This window comes from Lichenostomus cassidix, chromosome 7, assembly GCF_008360975.1.
Source record: "Lichenostomus cassidix isolate B80296 chromosome 7, HeHo_3.0, whole genome shotgun sequence".
NCBI lineage: Eukaryota > Metazoa > Chordata > Aves > Passeriformes > Meliphagidae > Lichenostomus > Lichenostomus cassidix.
Window position 1 is genome coordinate 35836695 of NC_139488.1, and position 25886 is coordinate 35862580.

Here is a 25886-nt window from a genome sequence, read left to right on the forward strand (position 1 = left end):
GGTGTATTTACTGTTTAAATCACATATTCCATGTTTGTCTCACCTTAATAAAATGTCCACTGTCAAGAGTTAAGGCTCACCTGGTCAGCTTGAAAAACTCTTTTTTTTTGGGAGAATGACACAACTTCTGTCATGAGGGAAAATCATCCTGAGGGGGAATTATTGCTGAGGATATTCAGATTGTTTCTTAGATATTCAGAGATCAATGCTGCTAGCTTTTTCCCTTTTTATTGCACAATTTTTTGGGGGGAGATGATTATTGTAATTCAATCGAAATGCAGGAGGTTTGCATTTTTATGGATGTTACCAAAGCCTGGAAGCATCTTCCTTCACATGAAATTCATTCAGCTTTCTAAACAATTTTTAAAGGGCATTAATTTAGTCATCTGCTGATAGTTCTGAACAGAAGCATATGTGAAAATATTCAGTGAAATCCCTTAATTCACCCAAACTGTCCATCAACTATTTAACAGCAGTTGCACTCTTGTAGCTTTTCAGATGTAGCTCAGTCGTATCCTCATATAAATAGAAAATGCTGGCAAGATTCTGTTTGCTCTGAGCCTTATTTTGATGGTTCCACTGACATCTCAAAGTTTGATTTTTAAGCTCTGGGAATGGCTGCAGCTGTAAACATCTTCCTGAGCTACTGAACTGGGCTGAAAAAACTACAGAGAATGTCTCACGTGTTTCTTTTCCCACCTCTGTGTTTTCCAGGCTGTTTGATTGGAGCCAAGGAGTCATGAAAGAAACTCAAGAAGACAACTTGGATCGTGAGCAGAAGATCAAAAGCAAACAAAAAGAATGTGGCATATAAAGGGTGTAATACCTGGAGGTATTGGATCTGACTCATATTTATAAAAATGAGACGAGCTTTCACAAAATACAAGTTATCTTAGACAGTCATCAAGCTTGGAGCCATCATGCTGTTGAACTAGAAATCCTCCTTTTCCCCATTCTCCTTTCTGACAGGTAACAAAGGATTGGTGAATTATGATTTTCCCAAGTTGGAAGCACTAATTTTTATCTATATAGTTCATCCTTATGAATATATAAGGAGTTAAACATTGCATATTTAATGTGGATTATAATGGGAAAGTGACTCATTAACCAAAATGGCCACTTTTAAGGACTTGGTTTCAAACTGAGCTGGAGCCTCCCAGTGCACTTTGTAGGATTTGGGGAAAGCTGTGCTGCAGGGCCTGCTTTGGGAGGCCAGGATGACATGTAGAAAAAGGATATCACCTTACTGTTGATATCTCTGAAGACTCATAACCAGAAACAGGAAAATGAATGGTGGGAAGGAGTGTGACGGAGGGGACACGGATGGAGGGCCACCAGCAGTGCAAGTTCCCGTTGGTTGGCAGCGGAGGGTGGACCAAAGTGGAGTTCTCTACATCAGGTAAGGTCACCTCAGGGGCTGGGCTGGTGTGTGGTGCAGCTTTGGCCAGGATTTGTGGTCAAGTGCTGACTCAGCTCGTTTCTTCTGCTCAAAAACGGGGAGAAAATGTTCTTCTGGAAGTGTGAGATGGTCTGTGAAGCTGAGGGAGGGAAGATTGAGGTGGGATTTTGGGAAGGAATTCCTGGCTGGGAGGGTGGGGAGGGGCTGGGATGGAATTCCCAGAGAAGCTGTGGCTGCCCCTGGATCCCTGGGAATGTGCAAAGCCAGGCTGGAGCCACCTGGGACAGTGGAAAGTGTCCCTGGGCAGGGATTGGAGCTGAATGAGCTTTAGATCCCTTCCAACCCAAAACATTCTATGATTCTGTGATTCTTTTCTAAGTAAATTTAAGTTGTGTGACTACTGAACACCTCCAAACCCATTTTCTAATACCCATGAAGGTTCTATGTTCACTATCACTGATGTTCTCCAGCAAGAGTTACTTTCATGGATCACATTTCTCACGCAGAAAAAAAAAAAAAACCAGGAATATAAACCTAAATGCAAAGTTTTAGGTACTTTATTTGTTTATTTTCTTAGCTTATTGGATTTTTTTTTTGCTCTGCCCTGGAACGGTCACAAAGAAATGCATTGAAATTGCCATTAAATAAATGTGTTCAGACAAAGAGAGTCTAAATTAAATGTTATTGGAAAAAAGATCAAAGTTAGCTTTATAAAATGTGGGGACGTTGGGTTTGCATCACACAAGTCTACGTGATTATTTGTCTGTTATTTCCTTAAATTTATTCCACTGCTCTATGATTAAAATCTCCACTCCCTCGCAGCATTTTGTGTATTACCAATACAAAAGTCCTTAATGAGTCAAAGCACACTCCAATTTCACACTAAACCACCATAAAGGATCAGATGCATTCCAGGATTTCTCGTTTGTGTTCCCAATTAGCAGAATCAAACCCAAGCCGTGTCAGTGATAGCCATGGCAAAGAGAAACCACCTTCCCCTTGTATTTCTCATTACAGCTGTAATTCTCTGGGCCTCAGCCTCAGGTGGGAAAGAAAAAGTTGGGGATTAGTGTTTTTTTTCCCCAAAATTCTCTCTATCCAGACAGCAGGACATAGAATGCCTTGGTATTTTTATATACCTTCTTTTGAACTTCATTTTCCACAGCTCTGACAAGTTCTACACATTTTCTCCAGCTTTGGGGAAGCTCATGTTATTCCTGCTCTCTTCCCAAATTTTCCAGCCTATTTTTTTATTCTTTGGTGAAATTTCTGCTTGCCTTCTCACCTTCTCTGAGATGCTCTGATGAAGCAAAGCATGACTTTCCATTCCTTTTTGGTGCAAGGCACAGAGCAGGACAAGCTGCTTGGCAAGGGTGGAATTCCAATAATCCAACCTCCTGCCTGCCATGGAGCATCCACAGGGCAGCTGAATCCTCCAGGATTGAGTTTCCACAACCTGCTCCCTGCCCTGCCAGCGCTCATGGAGACAAGGAAAGGTCAAACAATATTGACTCCACAGCTATCCCAGGGAAAATTAGTGGATATATTAAGATCTGACATGATTTAAGTGGAATAGATGATCCCAGCTGAATAAAGACTCTCTGTTTGCTCCTCCTTGTAAAGCACAGACGCTTCCCTGTCAGCTGTCAGCAGTTGCTTTGGATTAAATCAAGATTAAATCCATTCATTAACTGGTTCTCATTACCTGGGAGAAGCACTGGGTGGAATCACAGGGCTTTTCTCAGCAAAACAGTGCTGCTGAGTAGGAGCTAAATCATCCCTGAGGTGGCCAAGGCCAGGCTGGACAGGGTTTGGAGCAGCCTGGGATAGTGGGAACTGGAATCAGCTGATCTTTAAGGTCCTTCCTGACCCAAACCAGTCTGGAATTCCATGCTTTTGTGGTAATTTCTTACAAAGGAAGCTGTGGATTAGCCTTTGTGGTCTAGAAGTGTCGATGACTTTGTGCACACAGAAGAGCTCTGCCCAGAAACAAGGCAGAAATGGGGAAAAAATGGTTCTTTTTACAATTTGGTTGGGTTTTGTGGCCAAAGCACCCTCCATGTGTGTGCAGGAGGGATGCAGACCCCACATGCCACAGATCCCATGGATTGAGCTTCCTTCACCCTCACTGATTGTCAGCAGAGTCCTTTGGATTGCAGGATCTCCCTCAGCCTGCACTGGCTGTGTCTGCCCAGGCAAACAGCACACCGAGGTGATTTAAAATCACCTTTTTCTGAAAATACCCCAGGAAAAGTAGCCTTTTTTAGCCAATGCAAGTAAAACAGCATCCTGACTCCAGAGCAGATTCCAGGGAATGCCCTTTAACAGAGATTTTAAGGATCACAGAAAGTGTCTGGAGAGGTTTGGGGTGTAGATGGGATGATCCAGAGCAAATGCAAGTCTGGGATTCTCCCATGAGAGTTACATCCTCAGGTGTGGATTTGCCTGGGCTGAGCACAGTCAGGACAGGTGGGAACATCCAAAGGATGATTTAATTGTGCTTTAATTCCAATAAATAAAGAGCAGTTTCCCCCTGCTCCCCAAGCATTTCAGCCAGGGAAGCCTTGACTCCCTGACCAGTCACCAGACCTGTACCTTTATTTTTAGATTGCTCTTTCATCTTCCTCACCCTCCAAACTGTCACTGCTACACACACTCAACCTGAGCACTTCTCCCAAAAATAACTATTTCAGGGCATGTCTGGCAAAGAAATTACTTATTTAAGCTGTCAGCATAACTTTAAATGTCACTGGCAGATGTTTTAGATGTGACTTGGTCCTTGTGCAGCATGAGGTGTTTATATGTTGGATCATAAGCACCAGAGTTCATCACAGCTTGGAATTTTGAGTCATGAGTGTCTTCCTGATCCAAACTATTCCACTCGAGTTGTTTTTGTTTGAATTAGGACTATTTGCAGCTGCCATTAATAACCAGAGTTTTATTCCAGATAAACAGTTCAGCTGGCCCAGCAATAAAGAGCAATCTGGCACTTTCAGGCTGGGGTCACAAGAACTTTTTTTCATCTTATGAATTAGTGATTTTGCCATAACAGAGTTTCCAGTGCCCTATTTTGGGCTGTGGAGATAATGATTTTCTGGTGGGAGTCAGAGAAATCCCAGTGCAGTTTATCAGGAGCTCCCTGGCCTGGCTCCTTGGTGTCATATTTCTCATTTTCTGTGAGAGGGGCGAAATTTTACCTGACTGAAACCAAACTTTGTGCAATGAAAAGACCTGGCTGCAACAGTTTTGTTTCCTTAAAATGTGTTTGGGGTGTTTTTTTCATATCTCAATTCTTGGTTAAAAGCAAAAAGTCCTATGAAAAAAAGAATGAAATGTGATTTTACCTCCTGTCCTTGTGAGCAGATACAAGTCAGGACCTATCAAAGAGCTCATATTCATAATTTCTGTTCCTTTACAGTCCCAGTGGGTCTTTATTATCCTGCTTGGAGCAGGTGAAGACTTACTTGCTGACTGATGGAACGTGCAAGTGTGGCCTAGAATGTCCTCTTGTTCTTCCCAAGGTAAAGCAAAGCAGCATTTTGGTTTTCTGTGCAATAATATTTGTGAGCTACCCGTGCTGGTGATTTTATTTCTGTTCAGGTTGTCTCTAAAATCAGTGGTGTCCACCCAAAGTTGTAGCATAAAATACAAAATTCATCTCCCCTCTGCCTCAGATCCTCATGGAGAGGATCTGACTCAGTTATTCTAAATATATTCACATTTTATTTCTTATTTCCAAACATCCTGACCTGGGATCTCTTGGGCAATGCAGAAGCAGCCAGAAACAAGGAAAATTCCTCTCTAATCCATATCAAATTCCTAACTGAGGTGTATTTGGTGACTTTGCTGCCTGTAGTCATTATTCTAACCGCTGGAATTTTCCCTGCCAGGTCTTTAATTTTGATCCTGGAGCTGCTGTGAAGCAGAGAACTGCTGAAGATGTTAAAGCGGACGAAGATGTCACCAAACTATGCATTCACAAAAGGAAAATTATTGCTGTGGCTACACTTCACAAAAGCATGGAAGCACCACATCCTTCACTGGTTCTAACTAGTCCTGGTGGTGGAACAAGTGAGTCAAATGAAATCATGCAGAATCATGTCATAATCTGATTTTTATCCACATAATTGCTATGCAAAACCACCCCGAAAGTCTAACTCTGGTGTGCAAAAATAAGCAGATTGGAGGAATAAATAAAGGGAGTAATCAGAGATGGAGGTGGATAGAAAATGAGTGTAAAAGCAGGTCAGCCCAGACTAAGAGCATGATTTTCTTGGAAAAGATATCAGATTGTTCTAGACAAAGAAAATACATTAGCTCTCATCTTTTGGAACTGTAGTAATATGTCTGATATTCTGTCACATGGGAAATTAGAGGAGCAGAATAAAGTGATTATGAAGGGATTAGGATGTGGCTAAGGACTTGGCTAAATGGGAAATTGTATTGTAAAGGAGAATAGACGGCAAGGGGAGATCTCCACTGTCATTTCTCAAGGATTATTTTTGGCCACCAACCTGGATCAGCATTTTAATTATCCCCATCAGCAAAAAAAAATGAGGGAATTTGTTGGTGGCTGAAGTTGACAGGTATTCTCCACAGAAAACATCAAAACTCATTGTAAACCTGGGGGAGCTCCCTGAGGCCTTTGAGTAAACTTTGAGTAAAGCAAAGTTAGCACTGAAACAGCTCCAAACCCAACAATTCACCCAAAATTAGGGACTTTGTAAGGATCCAAGGAAGGATTCTGAAGGAGAATTACAAATCTCAGTGGACAGGACAAAATTGCTCTTCCCACTTCCAAGTGGAAAAATTGTTGAAAAATCAAGAAATAATAAATTTTTGGATAAGTAGACAATGCTAAGGTACCTGTGCTGTTCATAGTACTGATGTGGCCCTGCATTTTCACACTGAAATTCAGGATTTAAAATTATTGGTTAAATTCTTTTTTTAGTGCAATTTTGTTTTTAACTAAAACAGTGCAATTTCCCAAGTTACTGTGCGTTTTCCTGCTTAGTTTTTTTAATGTGTAGTACTTAAATTACATTCCTGCTTTCAAAAAATCAGCAAAATGACAGAAATAATTTATGTTTTTATGTGCTCTTACCTTCACTGCTGGTCAGAATTTTGTGCATAAGCAAAGAAGAAAATTCCCTTTGTAACCAAAATATATTTTCATTTTTGCACATTTATATGTGACCATTTGCTTATTTGCAGCACTCAAGGTGAGGCCTCTCCTAGTTATTTTATTTTGCAGCTCAGCCTTTAGTTTTGTCCTCTAAATGAGACTTGGGTTGTGTTTTGGGACAGGAGAATTGTTTGTTTCTCCCACCTTGGAGCAGATAGGCTGAAGGCAGGATTGTCAGTGCCACCTGACCAGGCTGAAGGGAAAATGAGGAATTTCAAGGCACCCCTGACTTCATTTTAACAGAAATTTTAACTCCCAATTCCAGCTGAATTTGGCATATCCAGAGGCTGCATGCCAAGCACTGCGAGCTGAATTGCAAATTCCCAGAGCAGCAAAACTGGCAGAAAGTCCCCCAGACTTGGAGCTGCTTGTGGTTCTAGGCTGGAAGTAAAACATTGAAAAAAAAATCTTTTTTAAATAAAGATGGAAAGTGGTCTTGTGCTTGTAGGAAGGTGTGGCCTCAAAAGTGGGATTTACAGGGAATTTTTCCATTGTGGAGAAGTAAAACATTGAAAAAAATCTTTTAAAATAAAGATGGAAAGTGGTCTTATGCTTGTAGGAAGGTGTAAAAAAATCCCAAAAGTTGGATTTACAGGGCATTTTTCCATTGTGGACAAGTTCATATGTCGTGCAAACATCCCCAAGGCTTTTCTCCTGAAAACAAACAGAAAGCTTTGAGGATCCCTCATCAGGGACAGCATTTGGGACAGGACCTTTTCCCTGGGAATTGAGCCTCAGTCCTGGATGGGCTTTGTTCCTCCTGTCCTCAATAGATGGTGCCAGAGGCTCCTTTTCCTGCCGCAGCAATCCTGCTCCTCCTGCCAAGGGAGGGATGCTGGAGATGCAGGACACTGGAGGTGGTGGCTGGAAAAGGCAAAAGGGAAGGAAAAAGGTGTAAAATAGTCCACATTTATGTGGGATATGGAATATCCAACTGTGCAGTTGGGAACAGGCACCGTTCCAGCAGCCGCTGGGTGATGGAGAGTTTATTTCTGCCGAAGCAAAAGTTTAGCCAAAGGCTTCCTGAGCTTCTGGGAATATTTTCCCACTCAGTAGCTTTGCCTTGAAACGTGGGACACGAGATTTCCAAACACTAACTGCTTGTGTTTCCCAACCAGGTGCAACGCCAGTAGTTCCCAGCCGAGCAGCAACTCCAAGGTCCGTGAGGAATAAATCGCATGAAGGAATTACAAATTCTGTGATGCCGGAATGTAAGACTCCTTTCAAGTTGATGATGGGGGCATCTAATGCCATGGGTAGGCTTTATGTGCAAGAAATGGCTGGAAGCCAGCAAGCAGAGCTCCACCCTGCCTATCCCAGGCAGAGGTTGGGCAGCAATGAACTGGGGCAGAAGTCTCCGTACCGCGGCAGTCACGGCGGCATGCCCAGCCCGGCCTCGTCGGGATCGCAGATCTACGGCGACGGCTCCATCTCGCCCAGGACTGACCCCCTGGGGAGCCCCGACGTCTTCTCGAGGAACAATCCCGCTTTCCACGCGGCGCCCAACTCCAGTCCCATCCACATGAGCAGGACGCCGCTGTCCCCGCCGTCGGTCATGCTGCACGGCTCGCCCATTCAGTCGTCCTGTGCCATGGCCGGAAGGACTAACATACCTCTGTCCCCCACGCTGACCACCAAGAGCCCGGTCATGAAAAAACCCCTGTGCAACTTCTCGGCCGGTATGGAAATACCGCGAGCGATGTTCCACCATAAACCCCCCCAAGGCCCTCCCCCGCCCCCTCCACCGCCTTCTTGTGCTCTTCAGAAAAAGCCATTAACATCCGAGAAGGATCCTCTTGGCATCCTGGACCCAATTCCCAGCAAGCCGGCGAGCCAGAACCCCGTGATCATGAACCCCACCACGTTCCACTCGAGTGTCCACTCTCAGGTACCCGTGATGAATGTAAGCATGCCCCCCGCCGTGGTGCCCCTGCCCAGCAACCTGCCCCTGCCCACCGTCAAACCCGCCCACGTGAACCACGGAGCTCACGTCCAAAGGGTTCAGCACTCGGCTTCCACCTCCCTGTCCCCCTCGCCGGTGACGTCCCCCGTTCACATGATGGCGTCCGGCATCGGAAGGATCGAGGCTTCTCCCCAAAGATCGCGTTCTTCTTCCACCTCGTCCGATCACGGCAACTTCCTGCTGCCTCCGGTGGGGCCGCAGCCGTCCTGCGGCGGGATCAAAGTCCCTCCCAGGTCCCCCAGGTCAACCATAGGGTCACCGAGGCCATCTATGCCATCCAGCCCTTCCACCAAGCACGATGGACTGAATCAATACAAGGACATCCCTAACCCGTTAATTGCTGGAATGAGTAATGTATTAAATCCTCCCAACAATGCAGTTTTTCCCGCTGCATCGGCTGGAAGCGGTTCCTTGAAGAGTCAGCCTGGTTTGCTGGGAATGCCTTTAAATCAGATCTTGAACCAGCACAACGCTGCCTCTTTTCCAGCAAGCAGTTTACTCTCAGCAGCAGCCAAAGCACAGCTAGCAAATCAAAATAAACTTGCTGGTAACAACAATAACAGCAGTAGCAATTCTGGACCTGTTGCCGGCGGCGGCAGCACCGAAGGACACAGCACTTTAAATCCCATGTTCCCTCCTGCTGCCAACGTGCTCCTCCCCACCACGGAGGGCCAGAGCGGCCGGGCAGCACTGAGAGATAAACTGATGTCTCAGCAGAAGGATCCTCTGAGGAAAAGGAAGCAGCCCACCACCACGGTGCTGAGCCTGCTGAGACAGTCGCAGCTGGACAGCTCCGGGGTTCCCAAAGCCGCGCCCGATTTGATACGAAAGCCAACTCAAAGCTCCTTCCCCATCAGCTCCATGTCGCAGCTCCTGCAGTCCATGAGCTGTCAGAGCTCCCACGGCAGCAGCAATAGTTCCTCGGGCTGCGGGAGCTCCAGCAGCACCCTGCCCTGCCCCGGAGGGCTGGCAGAACCCGCGCTGGGCTCGGGCAGCTCAGCCCCGCTGGCCCCGGGGCTCCCCCTGCGAGGGGACAGCCTGCACTGCCCCAACAGCACCCCCGGCTTTGCCCCCGCCGGCCCGGCGCCCCCCAACCACCTGGCAGGGCTGCTCAACCAGATGCAGGCTGGCGGGGGCTGCGGCATGCTCCCCCCGGCGGGAGTGGCGCTGGGAAACTCCCTCCATCCCACCCCACCTCAGGCCAGGATCCAGGCAGCCTCTGCCCCCGGCATCCCCAACAGCAGCTGTCATCAGAGCAGCCCTGAAGCAGGTAGGTGCTTCCTCGGGGTATTGCCCTGTGGTGGAGCCCTTGGAAATCCCTCAGGGGTGTCTTTGGATGGTCCTTGTACACTTCTGCTTGTTAAGCTTGGGTTTACCATGGTGCACTTGTTCTGTGCTGAAAGCCAGATAATCGAAAATAAAACATAAAGGAAAAAAAACAGTGGTAAACTAAAATGTATCCCCATGAGGGATGTCTGTAGGTGGTCCTTCTATGCATCTGCTGGTTAAGATTGGGTTTAGCATGGTGCAAAGTGCACCTGTTTCATGCTGAAAGCCAGTAATGGAAAATAAAATATAAAGGAAAAAAAAATGATAAACTAAAACAGATCTCCCACATATCTCCCTTTTTCTGGACAAAACCATCCTGGTCTCCTTCCTGTGACAGCTCTTACTTCTGCTAACTTCCACACACTCTTCATGAATAAAATCCATGCACTTCTGGCCATGCCCACACCTCTTTTGTCACTTCTCCAAATAAATGGGAGTTTTTTGCAGCCTGCCCTGCTGGTCCCACCCTGGAATGTTGTGGCTCACCTGGCAGTGCATTAGGGTGATCCATGAGTTCCTTGCTGCTGGCATTAAAGATGTGGTTCAGAAACTGGGGCAGATCCTGCTAGCACCAAAAGGTACAAAATAACCCTTCTCAGGGCCAGCGTGAGGGAATGCCAAGCCTGTGTTTGTTTTTATTGAAATAATTTTACTGAGGTGGTAATTAAGTGGTTGGATGAAGAATTGGAGGAGTGCAGGGAGAGATTTCCTGGTTTGTTCATCAGGGGAGATGTGGAGAGGAAATGGGTTTGCTGCTGTTATCATCTCCAGGGGGTTTAAGGAGAGAAGGGAAACAGCTCAAAAATGTGAATTTCATGGACTATTGCTGGTTGAACAAAGTGTTGGAAGATGGTGTCAATTTTTGAAGTAGAATGAAAACCCAGGTCACACCAAAGGGTTCAAGTCTCTCATAAACCCAAGCAAGAACCTGAGCTGTATTCCTGAACTTCCTCCTTTAAAATATCGAATGGAATTCCAGAAAAGCTGAGTTACAGGAAGATAACATTCTAATATTACTCTGGTCATGGTTTCTAATGACTTTTAAGGGGAGAATGGGAATGTTTTTTCCATGTTCTTTCCATGAAACTTTTGTCCCCATCCCTGGGATAAAGCCACTGATTTTTTTCCTTTCCTGGAGAGGTCACAAGAAGCAGCTCTCAGTCCTTGGTTGGCTCTTCTGCCTTGTCATGCTGACACAGGAGGCACTTCCTGATGCACTTTCTGAGACTTTGTCCTCTCCCTGCACAGAACAAAGGTCTGGCACTGCCTGGAGAGTTGGTTTCCCTGTCCCACCGAGCACAGGACACAATCCCTGCAGCAGGAAACCCTTGGGTCCCACCTTGGCTGGGCTTCCCAGCACTCCCAGGGGGTTCTTGGTGTTCCTGTGTTGGGTAATCACAGCCTGGGCTTGCAATTCCACTCATCTCTGGGCTGAATTTCTCCCCAAAAAGACAAATATGGCAAAGCCCTGAAGAAAAGTTCCAGCATCAACAGTTTGGTTCTCATCCCTGTGGGAACAGGAATACATGAATAAACCACCTGGGGACTCCTGTTCTGCCCTGCATTCCCAACCCCCTGGAGATGGATTATAAAATTAAAGCAAAATCATTATAAAGCCTCAAGTGACACTTTTTTCCTTATCTGAAAGATAAGAATCAGTTCCTTGTAGGCAAAGGCTGGAAAGTTGGGAAATGTTCCATTCTGTGCTGCTGAAGGAGTTGTTTCCTCAGTTTGGTGCTTGCAGAATGCACAGCCTGCATTGAATTATTTATGGGATATCCATGATAAAGCTGGAGAATGGTTTTTTCTCTAGGATAAAATTTCAGGTTGTGTTATCCCCTAAAATTCTGTAGAATTTCTCCTCTTGCCTGAGGCCTCACAGGAGCCACAGGGCTGAGGTTTAATCCAGAGAGGGGAATTCTGTTGGATTTCCAGGAGAATGGGAATGTTCTTTCCATGCATCTCACATGCAATGTTGAGTATTTTGTGTTAATAATAACTTTTTTAAAATAAAAGGGAGTTGCCAGCCTGCATTCAGCTCCACAACAAAACTGGGAAGAGGAATATTGGGAATTCTCCTGTTAATTTTGGGGATGAAGCTGCTGAAAGCCCCTGTACACTGAATTTTCCAGAGCAGTTCAGCTGAGGAAGATGTCTAAAGGAACCTCTTGTGTTCATATTTCAGCTTGTGGCTTGTTTTTCCCTTTGTTTTTAAGTATTTTAATTGCTAAATCTGTTTTCTGTGCCTGTGCCAGCAATTCAGAACAGCTCCTCCTCAGAAATAGCTCCTGAGAGAAAAAATCCTGTGAATCCCCACAATTAGCTGGTTATTGCCTAAGCTTTTAATTATATTTTAACCACATGGCCCAAGTTTTGTTATTGCAGCTCTTGTTTTCTTCTTCCACAGATAATAGCCTTAGTTCCCAGGTAGTTTTCAGTGGGAGTGTGATGGAATTTGTTCTTTTTGTAGGATGGGACTGCATCACTGGGCGATTTTGGGGTTTTATTTATTTACCTTTTTCTTGCTGTTAACATGTTATTCACAGGGTAGAAAATCAGTGAGTGTTAAACATTCAACATCCAAATCCTGCTAAGATTTTTTTCCCATTCTGCCTTCTTTTCCCTTGTTGTTTTGGGGAGAGGAAAGTGATTATTTTTCTATTCAAATAAGGAAAATGTTCAGAGCTCACTTGGACACAGCTTGGGGTTTTCTGGTGTTGTTTTACCTCTTAAAATTGGAATTTGCCAACACCTCTCAGTCTTGGAGTTAACCAGAGCTTAACCTGCCATGCAGCTTTCTAGGAATTTATATTGATAAAAGTTAGAGGACTTGTAAAAAATGATAGTAAACTAATGCAGAAAGATGAGTCTTATTAAAGATATTATTCCAGAGCAAAACTGAATTAATTCGATGGGATTTCCCACACATATTTAGCTCTCACCATCTGAAAAATGGAACCAGTGGGCAGCCCCAGCCATTGCTAGAGGGAGGAGTGGGGATTATTGAAGGAAATCATGCTTTTTATTGAATTTTGAGCTTCCCAAATTCGCAGTCAAGTGTTTTCCTTCATTTGCAATGCATCTGCCACAGCTGTGAGTGGGGAAGAGATCAGAGTGAGTGAGAAAATCTGAATTACTGCTCCTGCACTCGTTTGCTGTTGTCTTGACAGCTTTGTGCTCCAACACTGCTCTGCTTTCTGCTAACAGCTGAACACATCACAGCACTTCCCTCAAAGTCATTTTCAACCCAGCAGCGCTGGGAAAATGCAGAAATCACAGAAGGAAAAGAGCCAAGAATGAAATTCGGTCAGGCATTAAATTTTAAAAACTAAGTTTTTTAAAAAAGCCTAATTTTATGGACTAATGTTGTCCTAATCATAGTTTCAGGCTTTTTAGGGGCTAACATTCCAGCTGCTTGGTTGTAAATGAAAAACCCCCTGTGATCATGGAGCGTGGTGCACAGGAATTGTGGGCAGGCAGGGAAATATTTCCCAGCAGAGCACATTCCATGGCCATGGGGTGCTGCAGACGAGGCCAGTTTAGGTTTTTAACTGGTTCTGCTGGGCTGGGGGGATATTTTATTTATTGGTCCATTTGGGGGCATTTCTGTGCTGCAGGATCTCGATAAGGAGAAGGAGTGGCAGCAGTTTGTGCTTAACTGCTGAATTATGGTTTTTTTGGGAATTGGAAGCAGCGTCATAAAGGAGATATTGGATAAAGATCTCAATGTTTTCCATTCCAAAAGGAAAAGGGGGAATGTAATTGTGAAAATGTATTGCTTCTGGTTCTAAGTGTGCAGGTAAGGGATGGGAGTTAAAGCAGAACTCACTGTTTGGGATCTTTAAGGACTCTGAGGTTGTATTTTCCATCAGTGATTTCACTGGGAAAGTGAAGGCTCTGGAAATCACTAATTGACCAATCCCAACACTAATGCAAAGTGTGAGGTTTTATCTCTAAGTTGTCATTAATTGCAATTTCTCCCTGGTGTTGCAGCAGCTCTGGATGCCCTGGGGTGTGGCTGGGTGACCCTGAGGTGTCACAACCCCTCTGAGCTGTGACAGTAATTAAATATATCCATGATCTTTGTGCTTTCACAGCCTCCTCATCTCAGGGTCAGGAAACTCTGTCTGCTCCCACTTTGTGGAGGATCCTGCAGATTTCTCCTGCCTGAGCTCTGGAGTTTCACCAGGAGAGTTGAGTGAGGAGTTCAGGGAATGACCAGGGAGAGATTCCAGCAAGGGTTTGCAAAACTTGCAAGGTTCTCTATTAGAAAAGGAGTTAAGAAAATATCCAATGTCAAACAAAGCTGGCTGGGGTTTTACTGGATGTGCAGAGAGAGATGATTTACAAGGGCTGGAGGGACAGGACAGGGAATGGCTTCCCACTGCCAGAGGGCAGGGATGGATGGGAGATTGGGAATTGGGAATTCCTGGCTGGGCTGGAATTCCCAGAGAAGCTGTGGCTGCCCCTGGATCCCTGGCAGTGTCCAAGGGCAGGTTGGACAGGGCTTGGAGCAGCCTGGGATAGTGGAATTGTCCCTGTCATGTGACTGGATGATATCTAAGGTCCCTTCAACCACAACCATTCTGGGATTCTCTGAAAAGCAAGACTCAAGGAAATGAAATCTCTACCATTTATTTGTGCTCAGTTCTAAGAATGTTTCAGGTGTTAATGGCTAATGAGCAAATTCTTTTTCACTTTTACTTCTCTGAGTACTTCATCCATACTGTTTCAGTGGTTATTTTTATTCCACAAATTCCAGCAGTGTATTTCTGAGACTATTTAAACACTGGGATGTGTAATGGAGAGTTTCTCCCAGGGAAATGAGTTGTAAAGTAGCACTTGCAAGATCATTTTCTAATTGGTGCTCTCTAAGTGCAATCCTTTAGGAAAGTACATCTCTAGTTAGGAAGAACAATTCTGAGATATTAATGATAAATATCTTCCACACTGATTTATTTAAGTGAATCTTCTCGAACACAAACTGATTCCATGATATCCATTTATTTCATTGTCTTTGCCTAAGAATACCTGTCAAGCAATGCCTTAAAAAAGGAACACAGATAAAATCCACACAGGAAAATGAACCTCGAGAGAAAATAGAATGAAAAATGCTCATAAATAAAATCAGTAATCATTTAAAAAAATTATATTCTGTTTATTTGCTCCCAAACCATTTTTTGACCATCTAAAAGAACAACAGATCTGCTTTTTCTGCATTCTGGATATTTCTTCTTGTCACTGCATAGCAAAGAGTTCATTTTTCCCAACAAGTGGCAGAAGAACCTTTGGCAGAGCCTGTGGCTGCAGGAGCAGCAAATCTGGGTTTGTCCTGAGCTTTTATGGCTTTTAGTCCTTCAGCTTTTCTCCTTCCATTTTACCCCTAAGAGCTCCTGATTATTAAGAACTGCTGTTTACTGAGCTTACACATTTGAGTTTCCAGGGTCCAAAATATCACATTTTTATGGAACTGGGAAGCCAAGTTGGGATTTCCTTTTGGTGTTCAACTTCTGAATTTCTCATCCAGAATCTACCAGCTCTCACCTTGGAACCTGGGAGTGGTGACAGCAAACCCTTGAGTGTTTGAACTTTGGGGTTTTGGAGTTTTGGGAGTCTTGGAGCTTTGGGAATCTTAGAGTTTGGGGATTTTGATCCATTTTGATCTTGTTCTGGCACTTCATTCTGGTGCCAGAGAGAAATTTGCTGTAAATAAACCCAATCCAGGACTTTTCCAGCCCAACTCCTGCTGTGTCAGGTTGGACAGAAACTGGAGAGGGAATATTTGTCTGGTTTTTCTTTTCCTGCTGAAGTCTGGCTGCTCATCTCCTCTTCAACTCCCAGACTTCCAGTCTGGATTGAAATAAGGACACATTTTCTCCTCCTACTCAGCATCCATCAAGATTGGGTTTTTTCCTCAGTAGCAATTAATTAATTGCTTAATTAATCTGGAGAAAGGTGTTGAGTGCACTCTGAGCCTCTCAGCTCTGCAGAAGCTGTGGGTGATTGGGGTCAGAAAACAGAGTTATTTTCCCCCCAAACCTGGCAGAGAATTTCCAACTTTGAGATTTGCTGCACAGCAAATCCTCTTCCATGGGGTCATTTGCCTGAGCAGAATGGAAAACAGGAGCAGAAATAAATTACAAACAGGGGTGAGGTCCACTGGAAAATACCCAAACTAGGTTTGATATTCAGGAGAGCTCCCTAAATAGAATAATTTCCTCATGCCTGAATTAAAATTCTCTCCATGTGCTCCTCAACACATCCACAGCTGATTCTTCCATTGGGAATTTCTTAAATCTGTAGGTTGTTCTTTGGGACTTTCCGTGGTTTTTAAATCCTTGGAGGATTAGCTCTAAATATTGATTTTATTTTTAAAAATAAATAAAATGTGATTTTTACGAGCAAGAAGGTTTTTCACCCACTCAGAGAGAGTAGGATTTCCTCTGCTCTGTGGTTGCACTTTGCTCTCCCCTCACCTTTTGTTATTTTATTATTTCATTTCTGCCCTGAAAGGTGATAATGGCAGTGGGAGAGAGGGATGAGCTTTGTTCTCTTGACTTCAGGGCAGTGCAGAGTGTTCTGGGTTCATTTTGTACCTTCTGGAGTTGTCACAACTTTGCAGCACTTAAAAAACTGTGGTTCTAGTTAAAAAAGGATGTAAAGGTTTGACTCCGTTCTTATCTGCTGAGTGTGGCTGGAAATCCCTTTTCAAGGAGTGTTTGTTTAGAAAAGTGGGAATTGATATTTTCTGATTATTGATACCTTTCAGTCTCACATCCTGTGAGCTGTATTTGCAGGGCAGTTGAGAATGGAAAATTATTTATTACATCAAAACCACTGTTAAATCCACTTACAATTACACAGTTCATTATATATGCAGTGTATAAATTTAATGCTGGAATGTTCTCCAGCGAACTGCAATAAATAAAGTAGAAAAGTGTAGTTCAAGGCAATATCTTTGCTTTAATCATAAAGATTATTGCTCTTTCTTTGTAGCCTTCTCATGGTAAATTTACCCAGTTGCTCTTTCTTTTCATGCCAAGTGATGGATTTTAGATCACCCCAATTTACATTTTTTCCTTTACAAATCCTTGTGGGGTTGCATTCTGACTTGGGCCAGAACATATTTTGCTCATTAGATTTTACCACAGATATCATCAAGCCACGTATTTTTCAGTCCAGGAGTCCAAAATAATGCTTTAAATAATAATTTAAAATTTAAAAAGCTGATGAATTAACACAGGAGGAAGTGGATTATGGATCAGCCTTTCACCCATCATTCCTTCTTCCTGGTGGTTAATTTAAAAGTTAAAGTTAGCCTGGTCCATAACTAGCTATTAATGATGGTTGCTTTGGGGTTTCTGCTGATGAAAATCAGTGACTATATGTGAATTAAATGCTGTTCTATCCCCTCTCCAAGAACTTTCAGGGAAGTTGAGCTGCACAGTTCCGTTATCTCTGATGGGACGTGGCACGGAGCAGCTGGGGGCAGATCTGTTGCTGTTTTTAAAGCCCTCCAGTGTGGATTCCCAGCCCTTTTTTCCCTGTTGGGATGATCCTGGTGCCATGTGCCCCTCCTGGTGTCTCTGTTAACATTCCCACTTTTCCCATTCCAGGGGGTTCAGGACCGTCGTCATCGATAGCCATCGCCGGCAGCAGCCAGGCTGCCATCACCAAGACCACATCCGTGCTCCAGGACGGTGTCATTGTCACCACAGCAGCTGGGACCCCTCTGCAGCAGGGCCAGCTGCCCATGGGGACAGAGTTCCCCTTCTCCGGCCACGAACACTCGCTCCATTTCCCGCAGAACAGCTCTTCAAACAACAATCTGCCGCATCCTCTGAATCAAAACCTCCTCAACTCCCTGCCTCTCTCCCTGCCCGTGAATCAGCAACACCTCCTCAACCAGAATCTCCTAAACATCCTCCAGCCTTCGGCGGGAGAAGGCAAATCCGAGGTCAACCTCAACCCTTTAGGTTTCCTGAACCCGAATGTCAACGCTGCTTTAGCTTTCCTCTCCGGCGACGTGGACGGGCAGGTCCTGCAGCCGGTGCACTTCCAGCTGCTGGCAGCGCTGCTCCAGAACCAGGCCCAGGCTGCTGCCATGCTGCCCGTGCCATCCTTCAACGTCACCATCTCTGACCTGCTGCAGCAGCAGGGCCCCGCCGTGCCCTCCGTCACCCAGCTGCCCCCCGAGCCCCTGCCGGACAGCAGCAGGGTGGAGAGCCTCATTCCCAACCCCATTCCCAGCTTCCCGGGCGCGGAGACGACTCCCAACCCGCTGCTGCTGCCCGCCGCCTCGGGAGCCTCGGCGCTGATGGCGCTGAACCCGCAGCTGGTGGGAGGCGTGCTGAGCTCGGGCAGCCACGCCGAGGTCTCCATCGCCACCTCCTCGCAGGCCACCAGCACCACCAGCACCACCAGCTCGGCGGTGGCGGCGCTGTCGGTGTCAGCCCTGGCCGGGGGGACAGCCGTGGTGTCCATGGCAGAGAGCCTGCTGAACATTCCCAGCAGCGCCGGCAGCGCCCCGGCACAGGCTAAGGTCAACAGCTCCGTGGTGCCGCAGCTCCTCAACCCTCTGCTGGGGACGGGTCTGCTCGGTGAGTTCTGCAGGGAAATAACACCTCAGAGCGCAGAGTCTGGTTTTTATTTGTCAGAATTCTGCTTGTTGCAGCTTGTTCCTTGAGAAAACGGAGCTGTTCTTGTAAGAAATCTCAAGCACGTTCTGCTTGCATTCCTTAGCGTTTAACACTGATCTTGGGGATTGGTAATTCTGCCACCTAGACCTGCTGAATCCACCTGGAAATGGTGTGATCAATTGGATTTGTTTCATTGTTCAAGGAGTAGCAGGCCAGGAGCAGCCCTGGGTCAGCTGGGAGTGGCTGTGGCAGCACAGGGTTAGTGGAGGTGACAAATGACCAGCATCCCCAAACAAATTATAAAAACCCCTTTAATACAAAGTTTTCCCTCCTGGGTGATGATTATTTGGTTATTTTTACCAGAAACATGTAGTGGAATAGGTATTCTTGTGTTTGGTCCATGTAATCTACTTCTGGTGGGAATTAAATAATAATTAAATAATAATTAAATAATACCTCACCCTGACCTGAATGGCCACAGTGAACTCCACCCTGCTTGGCATCTTCCATGCTAAAAATACAACTAACCAGTGACTCCTCAAGTGGAAATTTTCAGGAAAACACAAAATATTTTAATTTTTAAAAATAAACAAACCAGGAATTGGATGTATTTGAAGTTCATTATTTGATAAAGTCAGGTTCAACAGTGTGTTCATTTTTTTTTAGAGCTACAATGTTCATGTAGAGAAATTTCCAAGTAATAGGAAATGTTCATACATTGTTTACTCTAGAATGTAAAACAACAGTTTTGAGTGTTGTGTGACATGGCTGAGCCAAAAAGCCTTTTCTCCTTCACAGTTAGTGAAAAACTCATTTTGTTGGGGCTTTGAATTGTTTTCCCTTTCTCTGTCTGTCCCCTCCTCATCCCTCTCACCACCCCAGCACTGTTCCAGGGAGATTCCAAGGCCTGGAATTCCACAGAGGCTCCTCCTGCCATACCTGGCTGCTCCAGGAGTCCTGTCAGGAACCTCTAGCCAAGCCCAGGTGGAGGTGACAAAGCCAAAATCTGCATTCCTAGAGGATGGCAGGGAAGCACTGTGGTTTTCCAGAGGCTTTTCCTGGCAGTCAGTTTTGCTGGAGAGAAGGGGATTCCTGATTTGTGTTTGGCTGTGCTTGGATTGCAGGGGATGTGTCATCTCTGAACACTGCTCTGAACAACCATCAGCTGAGTCATCTGCAGTCACTCCTCAACAACAATCAGATGTTTCCTTCAAATCAGCAGCAGCAGCAGCAACAGCAACAACAACAACAACAGCAGCAGCAGCAGCAACAGCAGCAGCAGCACCTTCTCCAGGGCTACCAGAACGTGCAGGGCTTTCAAGGCCAACCCCAAATTCCTGGCCCAGCCAACAACCCAAACCCCATGGCGTGTCTGTTCCAGAACTTCCAGGTAGAAAACAAAAGGAAATTAGTGTTCAAACAAGTGTGTGGTTCTCAGGAGGTGAAGTTGCATCCTCCAGAGTTTGGGTTTCTTTGCTGAGACAATTTGATTTATATAATTACAGAGACACTGTATACAATACATTCTTTCAGGATATATATTCTTTCTGCTCATGGATTTTTCAAATCAGGAATATTTGTTATTGAATTTTATCCCTTTCTCCCTAGGAATTGGGTTTACTTCCTTTGGAAAGAGTAATGCTGCATGTATTGAAAAAAAGTTCCTCTCTGTGTGCTGATAATCACCATAGAATTTTAGCAAAACTCTTTTCCAGCACACAGAAATGACCCTAAATTCCCATTAAGCCCATTCTAATAATTCAGCAGTGAGAAAGAAATACTGATAGCACTTTGCAGTAATTAGAAACTTAATCAGTTATTATAAGTGATAGTGGGCACCAGTCCTCTTGTATTCCCATTGCAATGGCATGGAAGAGCTGTGATATGGATCATAGAGCCTGAAAAAACAGGGATTGGAGTGAGTAGACAACGACAAACTGGGCAAAAATGAGCCTTCCCTGCTCTCCACATAGCAGACAACTATTTCCAGTGCAGGTTGGGTATCAAACTAGGTAACAAACCCAGAGTGAAAATAGGGATTTGTTGTTCCTCACTATTGTGAGGATGGGAGTGCAGATGGTGCCAGGCAGTGCTTCCTGCCTTTCAGAGGAAAAATGAGCTGTGGAGAAGTTTCCCTGGAAAATCCAGCTCTCTGTCTGTTCCCTCTCTTGTAGGAATTTTGGGTCCTTTAGCTCAGTATTTTTTATGTCACGTTCCCAGGTATATAAATAGTCATGGTGGGTAGTTTTGGGGCTTTTGTAATACTTTCCCCTTGTGTTTTAGAGTTTTTGTTGGAGTGCTCTTGTTGCCATCATGTTCCCTCCTGTGAATGTGACAAGGAATAGGAAACAGGAGAAGCTCAGGTGGTTGGATGTGGAGGTGCCAGGTTGCTGTGCAGTGTCTGGCTTGGAGCACAGGGGATGTGGATATGGGGCAGTGGAGCCCACAGGGTTGGGTTCAAACTGAGAGAGGGGAAATTTAGGTGAGATAGTGGGAAGAAACTCTTCCACGTGAGGGAGGTCAGGCCCTGGAATAGAATTCCCAGAGAAGCTGTGGCTGCCCCTGGATCCCTGGAAGTGTCCAAGGCCAGGTTGGACCACCCTGGGATACTGAAGGTGTCCCTGCCATGGCAGAGGTGGCACTGGATGGGATTTAAGGTCCCTTCAACCCAACCATCCTGTGGCTCTGTATCAGAAATGTTGACCTTGGAGAAGTTCTTTAGGACTTGAGAGAAAACAGGAGCCTGTTGTGCTTCAGTCAGAAGAGGAAATTCCTGACAGGCTCTGGAAGAGGTGATGATGTTGTCCCAGCAGTGTTTGGGAGTTTGTGTCACGAAGGGTACCCACTGTGATCCACAACACAAAGTCTGAGACAGTGGTTTTATTTTATTTCCCTCTAAATTAGAGTTTGAATTTTCTCTTGTTCACCATTAAACTTTGTAACTGATGCATAACAAAAGCAAATGCACTGTAATGAACACTCACAGAGTTTGTGTGTTGAAACCCAGCTTGAGCTGCAGCAGCAATTCCCATCTTTGCCTCTCCTTTCCCCAGGTGAGGATGCAGGAGGACGCCCTGAACAAAAGGATGATCACGCAGATGGGCATGGCGCCTCTTCCCGAGAGCTCCAGTGCGCTCCTGCCTCCCTTCCAGGAGCCGCCGTGCGACCTGCAGCCGAGAGCTGAGCCCTCCCTGGGCCAGCAGGCCAAGGACAGCCCCGGGGACAGCTCGGTGGACGCCATCTACAAGGCGGTGGTGGACGCCGCCAGCAAGGGCGTGCCGGTGGTGATCAGCACGGCCGGCTCCTGCTCCGCGCAGCCGAGCCCCATCCCAGCCCTGAGTGCCATGAGTGCCTTCACAGCCTCCATCGGGGACGCGCTGAGCCATGGCCGCGGCGCCGAGCACGAGGGGCGGCTGCGCTCCGCCCGGGCGGCGCGGCTCCCCAAGGGCCAGGAGCACGGCAAGGCGCCCGGGGAAGGGGACGGCTTCGAGTTCTACAAAGGGGCCGCCTGCAGCACGCCCAAAAAGCAGTGGGAAGGGGAGCAGAGCCCCGGGGGGGACGTGAGCAGGTGGAAGTGCGAGGAGTTCCTGGAGCACTCGGCCCACGTCCACGGCAGCCCCTGCCACGAGAGGCCCAACAACGTCTCGGCGCTGCCGCTGCTGCAGGGCGAGCAGCACCAGGTCCTGCTGGCCCAGCGGAACTGTCAGAGCGAGAAAACGCTGGAGGAGAATTTCAGGTATAACAATTACAAAAGAACTATGATGAGTTTCAAGGAAAGACTGGAGAACACTGTGGAACGATGTGCACACATCAACGGGAACCGCCCGCAGCAGAACAGGGGCTTCGGGGACTTGCTCAACGCTTCCAAACAAGAGCTGATCCTGGAAGAGCAATCTCCCAGTTCCTCCAACAGCTTGGAAAGTTCCTTGGTGAAAGACTACATCCATTACAATGGAGATTTCAATGCCAAAAGCATTAACGGGTGTGTGCCCAGCCCCTCGGATGCTAAGAGCATCAGCAGCGAGGAGGACCTGCGGAACCCCGACTCCCCCTCTTCCCACGAGCTCATCCACTACAGGCCGAGGACGTTTAACGTGGGCGACTTGGTCTGGGGCCAGATCAAAGGACTGACTGCCTGGCCTGGGAAACTTGGCAGAGAAGAAGAGGTTCACAATTCATGTCAACAGAACGCTGAGGAGGGGAAGGTATATTTATATCTCTATGCACATCTCTCTCTCTCTCTCCCCCGCCAAGGGCACACAAATGGTTATCAAAAGTTTGTCTTTGTTTTAGGTTTTGTCTCTTCTTTTAGCAGCAGAAATGGCTTTGGCACGTAGCTGTAGGTTGTAGAGCTGAATTTCCCTTTAGTTACCTGAGAAAGCTCTGCCAGGGCTGTCAGACAGGTTAGATTTGGGTTTTGCTGAATGATTTTTTGGTGTTAACAAAAACTCGTTCTCACTACCATGGTGTGTTCAGTCCCATTGCTGGCTGTGTCCAAAGAATCTGATATGGAAATCCCTGAAAGTGTTGAAACTGCAAAAAGGAGAAGTGGCCTAATCAGACTGAGGAATCTGTAATGAGTGAAGTCTTGCTGATTGACACACACTCTCCTCACAGGAAATGAACACACATTTCCAACTTTAAAGGAGGTTTTGATCATCATTTAGTAATAAGGAAAGTATTCCAATTTGCCCTTTCATGCTGAAATCTTTTTGGTGTGTCAACAAATCATGTGCTTGATGGGGAATGAACAGAAAATGCAATTATCAAGGAGTTATTGGTTATTTTATTATGACAAATATTCCCAAATCTGGTCTCCACTACTTGTGTAACCTCATATCTTTGTAGCTCTTATAAAATGCTTCACATCTTCTACCTATAAATATTTTCAAGAGCCATTTTATAAAATACAAATTTTAAAAACACATAAGCAGAAAGGAGAGATTTAAACAAATAGGGTTTGTCTGTGACACAAAGAAATGAAACCACTCCGAAATGATGAGAGTGGGTTGGACCAAAGTGTAACTTTCCAAGAAATTTAGCCAAGGGCAGATATCCAGGGGAGAGAGGGGATAAGAAGCTACACTTCCAGGGATCCTGTGGGAATTCCATCCCAGCCCTTTCCCCCTGGAGCTGCAAATCCTGGCTGCTCTTTGGCCACAGTGATTTCACCCCTGGAGCAGGAGACCTTCAGTCTCCCTTGGCAGGTGAGAATGCTGAATATTCCAGAGCTTTCCATGGTTTATCCCATCCATCCCAGCCCAAAGCAGGACAGTGTTTCAAAGATCATCCCTTAGGGAGCTCAGATCCCCAAGGTTAGGCAGGTTAGGAAGTGGAGGACATGAGAAGATCACAAACTCTTAGGGATGAAGCAAAACTGGAAGAATTCCATGTCCAAATCCCTGTCTGTGTGAGTCAGGAACACAAGAGCATCATTCCCATTCCCAGTGTGCTTTTATGTATTAACTTCAAAACCTGTGTGTCCAAATCTCTATGAATGGAAAAGTTTCTTTTCTAGAATTTCTGTAAAGAGGGGAAATTTTTTATTTGCATTTTTTAGCGATTTCATGTTTCCTCCCAAATTTGTGGATACCTGAGTGTGGCATTGGTTTTGTGCAAACCTTTTTTATTGCTGTGGGGTTTATGTGCATCATGTGGGAATTGTGTGATGTTAAATCCTGTGGCACAAAAAACAGGGAAGCAAAGCCTGGGAATTCTCACATCAAGGTGGAGAGCAATCCAAGTTCTTCACGAGGAATTCTCACACCATGGATCACCTCTGGCATCAGCCCACCTTTCACTTCATCCTTTTAAATTTCAAAATAAAAGAAGTGTGTCTAATTCCTCCCACAAGAAGTGCAGAGTGAATTCCATTCCAAAAGCAGCAGCTGAGGGTGAAAGATGGGATGCACAGGGAAAAAAAAAATACATCAAAGCAGAAGAAATCACCTGGAAAACCACCAAGAAATCACCTGGAAAACCAAGAAAGAAACAACCTTGACAACCAAATGTTCTTCAGGAATTCTGCACCACTGCATGGTGGGAATCACCTGCAGCACTTCTGAAAATTCCCTTTTCTCCAGAGATTCCTTAAAACATCCTTGAAAAATCTTTGTGTAACCAGATGTGACCCTCCTGTGTTGTATTCATTTGCTGTTGGGATTTGTACTTTCTCTGTAATTTGGATTATTTATTATTTCATGGTTTTGTTCCCATTTAAAAGACTTTGGGCATTCAGGTATTTAATGGAATAATGGCTCTGTTTGGAGAATGGTGTTTCCCAAGGAGGAGAAGGAGGAATTTTGCATTTTCCTTTCCTTGTTTTTTGGCTGCTGGAAATTAAAGGAGACCAAGGAAGTGCAGCAGAAATGTCTGGGAAGAAAAAGGAAAAAAAAACAAGTCTGGGTCTAATCCCAAACCAGAGGATGTGTATCTTATTAAGCAATTAATTTTATTAATATCCACATTCATCACCTAAACAGGAATTTAGGTGGACCAAGGTTTTTGAGAGCAGTCAATGGTTTTGTGGGAGCTTTTCATGGTGAATTTTATACTGTTTTAATTTGATTTTCCAGGGTTTAAACTGGGCTGGTTAAACTGGGTTTTTGTGGTTCTGCAGGTGAAACAGGAAGGATTTATCCTGTCTGTGTGATTTGGTGTTCAGTGGCCTGCTGTTGATATTGATTATATTATTAATTGCTATTTCTGTTAGAGTGTCTTTCCACACCCTGTTTTGTAGCAATTTGATATTTCTTCCCCCCAAGAAAAAGTGGTTTTGATGTATAACCATCACAAAATGCCAAAAACGAAGATGTTTTGTTACTTTAACAAGTCCTCTGTTTCCCAAACATGGTGTTAATTCTTGATAACATTATTTACATTGAATTTTGCTGTTTCTCTCCTGGCAGCCCTTAGCAATTTGTTCCTTACTCACACATTTCTATTATGGATAGGAATAATTCCCTTTTTCTCATGTTTGTCCTTAAAAAAGCTCCCCAGGTTTTCAATTTCTTCTGTGCATTTGTGTTCTTCCAAAATCCAAAGAGGTGAGGGATTCTTGGAAATATTTGCATCAAAAGTGAACATGGTTTTAAGGGGAAAACACTGCAGTTTGTGGCATAATTGAATTTATTTCACAAAAAATGAAATCTCAGCTCCCCATGTGCAGATTTCTCCAGCAGTGACTCCTGGGAGTGCCTGGAGCAGCAAATTCACCATTTCTTTAGCACAGATGTGACTTCAAGACATGGGAAATTTGGGCTAAATGTAAAATTTCAGGCCTTGTTTTGGGAGATTTTGGCAACTGCTCACTGATTCACTTCACCTTGTCATGTCCACACATCAGATCCATGGTGAATATAAGTTATTGAG

The 25886-nt window shown here is 45.1% G+C and overlaps 1 protein-coding gene across 3 annotated transcripts in view; it reads left to right on the plus strand.

Annotated features, from left to right (window-relative positions):
• The window catches only part of MBD5 (methyl-CpG binding domain protein 5), a 103598-nt gene that overhangs the window by 71591 nt on the left and 6121 nt on the right, over window positions 1-25886 (plus strand). For all 3 annotated transcript variants that reach the window (XM_085067163.1, XM_085067162.1, XM_085067164.1), the window contains 7 exons: window positions 715-1399; window positions 4818-4920; window positions 5290-5470; window positions 7703-9817; window positions 17493-18476; window positions 19640-19905; window positions 21569-22720. In XM_085067163.1, coding sequence (XP_084923289.1) covers window positions 1287-1399; window positions 4818-4920; window positions 5290-5470; window positions 7703-9817; window positions 17493-18476; window positions 19640-19905; window positions 21569-22720 — 4914 coding nt within the window. In that variant the 5' untranslated portion in view covers window positions 715-1286. The remainder of the gene's footprint in view (window positions 1-714; window positions 1400-4817; window positions 4921-5289; window positions 5471-7702; window positions 9818-17492; window positions 18477-19639; window positions 19906-21568; window positions 22721-25886) is intronic.